Source organism: Peromyscus californicus, unplaced genomic scaffold, assembly GCF_007827085.1.
Source record: "Peromyscus californicus insignis strain IS unplaced genomic scaffold, ASM782708v3 Scaffold_4__1_contigs__length_199733344, whole genome shotgun sequence".
NCBI lineage: Eukaryota > Metazoa > Chordata > Mammalia > Rodentia > Cricetidae > Peromyscus > Peromyscus californicus.
In genome coordinates this window covers 48,999,398-49,006,287 of record NW_026294562.1, presented here as the reverse complement: position 1 = coordinate 49,006,287, position 6,890 = coordinate 48,999,398, and the positions used below count along the sequence as shown (strand labels likewise).

At 38.7% G+C, this 6,890-nt stretch overlaps 1 protein-coding gene across 1 annotated transcript; it reads left to right on the top strand.

Annotated features, from left to right (window-relative positions):
* Positions 1 to 1,336: 1,336 nt before the first annotated feature.
* LOC128123765 (olfactory receptor 5B3-like) lies at positions 1,337 to 2,284 on the top strand. The gene has a single exon (XM_052760074.1). It carries the CDS (start codon positions 1,340 to 1,342, stop codon positions 2,282 to 2,284), a length of 945 nt encoding a protein of 314 aa, XP_052616034.1. The 5' UTR covers positions 1,337 to 1,339.
* Positions 2,285 to 6,890: the final 4,606 nt, after the last annotated feature.

Genomic DNA, 6,890 nt, shown 5'->3' with positions numbered 1-6,890 from the left:
CAGCATAGTCCTCTCATACGCACTTTGTTTACTGAATTCCACTTGAGTTTTGGGACTGTCTTTATTCTGTGGATGGAAAAACGATGTTTGGGAAATGAGGCTACAGTGACTCCTACCTGGTCAGCAATTGCTCCAATATAGGCCCTTTCCAGTAGGGTAAATCCTGTCTCTGCCAAATCACTGTACTCACTCACTCACTCACTCACTCACTCACTCACTCACTCACTCACTCAGAAAATTGTATTTTCAGGTTGAACTCATTCCCATAACTCTACTACCCCTCGAAAACTACTGTGCTCAAGAGTTGAACACCTCAATCAATTCAGAGGCTTATGATTTAACTACGAATTTTCAACATGTATGGATGTTGGTGATGGTGAAAATCTGTCTGAGATGGTGAAGATGAGACATCATCATGAAATTAAGAACTTCTTTTGTTTGTTTGAATTTTGTTATGAAACTATTTTATGTATCCCAGGCTTGTGTAATTAAGAAATTTTAAATTCATTAAGGACAGTTTTGCTTTTAAGAGAAGAATCATTTTCATCTGGATTTTTGTTTTTTGTATTTGCAATGAGAAGAAACAGTCTTGTGAAAAAAATGAAATTAGTGCTTGATCAGTCACATTATTTGTTCACTGTGAAAACGTAAATACTGAGTTTCATGAATGGTGACAAAATTACAATTATAAATTCAGGCGATTAGTTTGATATAAATTCACTTAAAACTGAGAATTAACAGACACTTAGAAACATTTAAAGGTTGGCATGAGTCCAAAGCAGATTGTGCCCATTAATAGTTTAGAAACAATCGCTTCTCGGCCTTTTGGCTAAGATCAAGTGTAATAGTTTAGAAACAAGAATAAATTACTTAACCTCTTGTATCTTATAATTTACATAAAAGTGGCAACCAATCAAATATGTTCCTAAGAAGAGGCAGTAAACACACTTCAAAAATGCCCATAACAGTGCTTATTCAGGTGAGCAATATGGAAGTATCAACCGTTCTGAGTTCAGGAGAGATTATATGGGAAAAGATTCAGCCAAACAAGCAATTTCTATTAAATTATAAAATTGCTAACATCTCTGTTTATAAAGAAAGTTTTAAAATTCTGTACATTATCTATTAGATTTTCTCACTTCATAGAGTAGATAACATTATATAATTAATGAACTTAACTTGATTCTGAAGCCCAGGCTTTCTTTGAAGAAGCTCAAGGCACAAGTCATACCTCAGTGGTTTATGCACATAATTTACATGTTTTATAACATTTTCTTTTGTTGTCTTTTCCCTCTTGTTCTTATGGCCACAGAGCATCCACTGATCTCAAATTACCTGAATGGAGAACAGGACAGAAGTGTCACACTTCCTCTTGCTGGGACTCACCAATGACCCAGATCTGCAGCTTCCTCTCTTCATCACCTTCCTCCTCATCTACACCATCACCCTTGTGGGGAACCTGGGGATGATCCTGCTGATTTTCCTGGACTCTCGGCTTCACACTCCCATGTACTTTTTTCTAGGTAACCTGTCTCTGGTGGATTTTTGTTATTCTTCTGCTGTTACTCCAACAGTGATGGCTGGACTTCTTATAGGAAACAAGGTCATGTCCTACAATGACTGTGCTACACAGATGTTCTGTTTCACGGCCTTTGCCAGTGTGGAAAACTACCTGTTAGCCTCAATGGCATATGATCGCTATGCAGCAGTGTGTAAGCCTCTACACTATGCCACCACCATGACTACAAGTGTGTGTGCATGGCTGGTCATAGGCTGCTATGTCCTGGGTTTCCTAAATGCTTCCATCTACACTGGAGATGCATTCAGTCTCTCCTTCTGTGAGTCCAATGTGGTCCATCATTTTTTTTGCGATATTCCTGCACTCATGATTCTTTCTTGCTCTGATAGGCATATTAATGAGCTGCTTCTTGTTTATGTAGTGAGCTTTAATATCTTTTTTTCTATAATAGTCATATGGATATCTTACATATTCATTTTTATTACCATCCTACGAATGCGCACGGCTGCAGGACATCGCAAGGCTGTATCCACCTGCGCCTCCCATTTCACTGCAGTCTCTATTTTCTATGGGACTGTCATCTTCATGTATTTACAGCCGAGCTCCAGTCACTCCATGGACACAGACAAAATTGCATCTGTCTTCTACACCATGGTTATTCCCATGCTGAACCCTGTGGTCTACAGTCTGAGGAACAAGGAGGTCAAGGGTGCATTACTAAAGATAAAGAGCACACTCACTTTCTGGAGAGAAAGCAATCTTTAGGAATTTTTCATTTCTACACTACTTGGGATGTCCAATCATGGATTTATTCCTCTCAGATCTTCTCTATGTATTGAATTTCATTTGTGGTCCACACCAAAGTTCTCAAGGTGATTTGTTTGTATATGCAATGACTGATGTCTGCTAAAACAGGGCATGATATACCTAGGAATACATAGCTTAATTAGAATAGCTGCTGTGGGATAATGCTATTGTACACTGGTTTAATACAACACTGATTGGCCAGTAGCCAGGCAGGAAGTACAGGTGGGGTGAGCTGACTAAAGGAATTCTGGGAAGAGGAAAAGGCCGAATTAGGAGATGCCAGCCTGCCTTCCAGGGAGCAGCATGTAATGGCACACAGGTAAAGCTATGGAACATGTGGCAACATCTAGATTAACAGAAATGGGCTGAGTTTAAGTGTAAGAGCTAGTCAGTGGTAGGCCTGAGCTAAGGGCCGAGCAGTTTTAATTAATATAAGCTTCTGAGCCATTATTTTATAAGTGGCTATGGGACCATGGGCTGGGCAGGACTAGAAAGAAACTTTCTGGCTACAAATAAAAATTTGTACAAATACAAATTCTGGAGGTCAAGATCCCCAAACGATTATTCAACATTGATATGTTCATTCATTTTGCTGGTATATTTGTCACATGTCAATGAAAATGAGAGTAAAAAAATACTTGAAGAAGTCCATGAAATGAATGAATTTACACATGTCTCCCATGATGACAGACACATAGGGATGTGCTAAATTTGTTGGAGTTAAATATAATATGGATACTGTAGAGGTTATTTCATGTGTTGATTTGATTGTATTACTGGATGCTCAGATAGACAGCATGATGCTTTTCTGTGACAGTAGCCCCTCAAAAGTCTAGTATTGGTAAAGTAAATTGTAAAAAAAAATTATCATTTAGATGAGTGACCATAACCCAATCCATTGAGGTCTCAATTGAATAGAAATAAATTATAGAAAGGAAAAAAATCTCCCTTCATCACTTACCTAGCTTCTTTCTTTCTTTCTTTCTTTCTTTCCTTCCTTCCTTCCTTCGTTTCTTTGTTCATTCGTTTGTTCATTCATTTGCTCCTTCTTTCCTTCCTTCCTTCCTTCCTTCCTTCCTTCCTTCCTTCCTTCCTTCCTTCCTTCCTTTATTCCTTCCTCACTTTCTTCTGCCCCCTCTCTCCTTTCTCCATGCGTTTCCCTCATCTAACTGGGACAGCATCTTCTCCTGTTCTTGACTATCATACTCAGTAATCCAGGTCTGGGCCTGCATTGTTCAAAACTGGCAACATTACCTCTCCCTTTTCTTAGGCCTTTTTGCTCATACTGAATCAATCACCTGAATCTGTTGCTCTCCTGCTTGCAAATGAGATAACAAGGGACTTTCATCCTCCATAATTACATGAGACCAGACCCATAACAAAACTCCTGTTACGTATCTATATGCAGGAAATCTTCTCAATTTTTGTTTTATTAGAGAACCTCAACAAATAAAATAATAGTTGATAATACTAACAATACTTGAATTAGGGTTTTGAGGAAAAAAAACATTGTCTACTTAAAAAAAATCTATCATTACTTGAATATTCCTAATTAAGTAAATGTGATATATTATTAAATGAAAGTGCTCTTTTTAGGATTATTTTGATAAGATACATAAGTCTAGTATATCATATAAATTGCTAATTTCTGTTTGACTGAGTCATTCCATTCAACAAATGCATTTAAATTATGTTTCTGGAAGGATTATTTATTTATTTATTTATTTATTTATTTATTTATTTATTTATTTATTTATTTATTTATTTATTTTGTTTTTCAAGACAGGGCTTCTCTGTGTAGCTTTGCACCTTTCCTGGAACTCGCTTTGGAGACCAGGCTGGCCTCGAACTCACAGAGATCCGCCTGCCTCTGCCTCCTGAGTGCTGGGATTAAAGGCGTGCGCCACCACCGGAAGGATAATTTATAAAACATGTTGAAGAATAAAAAAAATATATATTTTTTTATTTTGCAATACAGTTCAGTTCTACATATCAGCCACGGATTCCCTTGTCCTCCCCCCCCCCGCCCCCCTCCCCTTCCCCCCAGCCCACCCCCATTCCCATCTCCTCCAGGGCAAAGACTCCCCCGAGGATTGAGATCAACCTGGTAGACTCAGTCCAGGCAGGTCCAGTCCCCTTCTCCCAGGCCGAGCCAAGCGATTCTGCATAGGTCCCAGGTTTCAAACAGCCACCTCATGCAATGAGCACAGGACCTGGTTCCACTGCCTGGATGCCTCCAAAACAGATCAAGCCAATCAACTGTCTCACCCATTCGGAGGGCCTGATCCAGTTGGTGACCCCTCAGCCATTGGTTCATAGTTCATGTGTTTCCATTCATTTGGCTATTTGTCCCTGTGCTTTATCCAACCTTGGTCTCAACAATTCTTGCTCATATAAACCCTCCTCTTTCTCACTAACTGGACTCCCAGAGTTCCACCCGGGGCCTAGCCATGGATCTCTGCATCCAGACCCCTCAGTCGTTGGATGGGGTTTCTAGCATGACAATTAGGTTGTTTGGCCATCCTATCACCAGAGTAGGTCAGTTTGGGCTGTCTCTCGACCATTGCCAGCAGTCTGTTGTGGGGGTATCTTTGTGGATTTCTGTGGGCCTCTCTAGCACTTTGCTTCTTCCTATTCTCATGTGGTCTTCATTTACCATGGTCTCCTATTCCTTGTTCTCCCTCTCTGTTGTTGATCCAGCTGGGATCTCCTGCTCCCCCAAGCTCTCTTTCCCTCGACCCTTGCCCTTCATTACCCCCACTCATGTCCAGGCTGTTCATGTATCATCCTGAGTGAGGTAACCCAGACTCAAAAAGACAAACATGGTATGTACTCACTCATAGGAGGATACTAGATGTGGAACAAGGATGACTGGACTGCTACCCACATCACCAGGGAGGCTACCTGGAAAACAGGACCCAAAGAAAGACACGGGGATTGCCCAATGACGGAGAAATAAAAAAAAATTTTAAACATATCAGAATATTACTATAAATATTCAAGCTTAGATTAACAATGATCACCTGAAATTCTTGATGCTGCTAGCCTTATGAGTTTCATAATAGCCTCTTAGTAAATAAGTATTAAATGGTTGAGAAAAACAAGCAAACAATGAAATAAATTGTACAATACTGAAGGTTTGCATCACTATCTATGAGAGTTAATTGTGCATAATATGACCTTCTAGGTCAATATGACATGCATTAAGAGACCACACACACACACACACACACACATCTCTGTGTGTGTGTCTTCTACTTTGCTGAGCATTTTTATTCAATATACTTACATAGTTTCCATTCTTTGCTTTTAGACAAAGTGATTTCCTGAAATTCTCTTAATATACTGGATCATTTCAAACCCTATGATTCTTCTAGTAATGTGTCATAAGTGGCAAGACATACCTTGACCAAGAACCACTATCAAAGCATAAAAACATTAAATATGAACTTATAAAAAATTTATATTTGGTTATATCTTACTAAGTATTTTTACATATAAACCATACAATTAATGATGATTATTCACAGCTTGTATACAGAATACATATACTACCATATTTTTCAAAGGAAACAGGGTACTTTCAATATATTAGTATTAATATAATGGTCAGGGCTGTAAAGGTAGCTCATTAGTTAAAGAGTGTGCACTATTCTTGCAGAGGACTTGAGTTTGGCTCCTGGAACCACTACTGGGTAGTTCACAGTCTCCTGTAACTTCACCCTAAGGATCTATTGCTCTCTTCTGGCCTTCATAGGTATGTGCGTGCACACATGTGCATAGGCTCTCACACAGATAATACACATACATACATAATTAAAAATGTAATGCTCATAATTTTACTTTTAGTGTTCAAGGAGTTCAATAGCATATAAAATCTAACCAAAAGATTTTGTCTCCATGTGATTTGTTATTCTATCCATGAAGTAACAGTTCTCAACATTCCAGGATGTTATAGAGGTACCAGTTAGTGCTGGGTACCCCGTGGCCATTTTAACTAATTGTGAAGTGTGACTCTCTGTAGTAGCTTCCATTTTCTACAAAAAGAAGCTTCTTTGATGAGGGATACAGTTATCTTTGGTTATAAGGATACGTATTTAGAATATAGTTGGAAGCTACATTGACTTAGAAAAATAGAAGTAGTAACTTCTCCTTTGGTCTATAATCTCTCCAACCACAAGTTCTTGACTGACCTTATATTATCATTGATAAATTTCCTCCTATTGAGTAAGTCTTAAGTCTATTTAGACATTGTTGGTTGCTCCCAACATATCAGTGCACTATTACAACATTATAGATATCTTCCAGATTGGCTCCCTTGGCAGCTTACATAGTATCTTCTGATACTATGAAAGCTTGTCCTTATCAAAGAGACTTCCAGGTCACTACCAGCTTGATTCCTCCAAGTTCTGTGTCTGAGGTATATGGTATCTTCATCAATAAGGTCTTACTTTCACATTCTAGGAAACAATAATAGGTTATAGTGTTTGGGGGAATCTCATGGAATCTGTAATGAATTCCCATGCTCAGCCCTGGTGTTTTGTTAGATAGTCCAATCTGGACA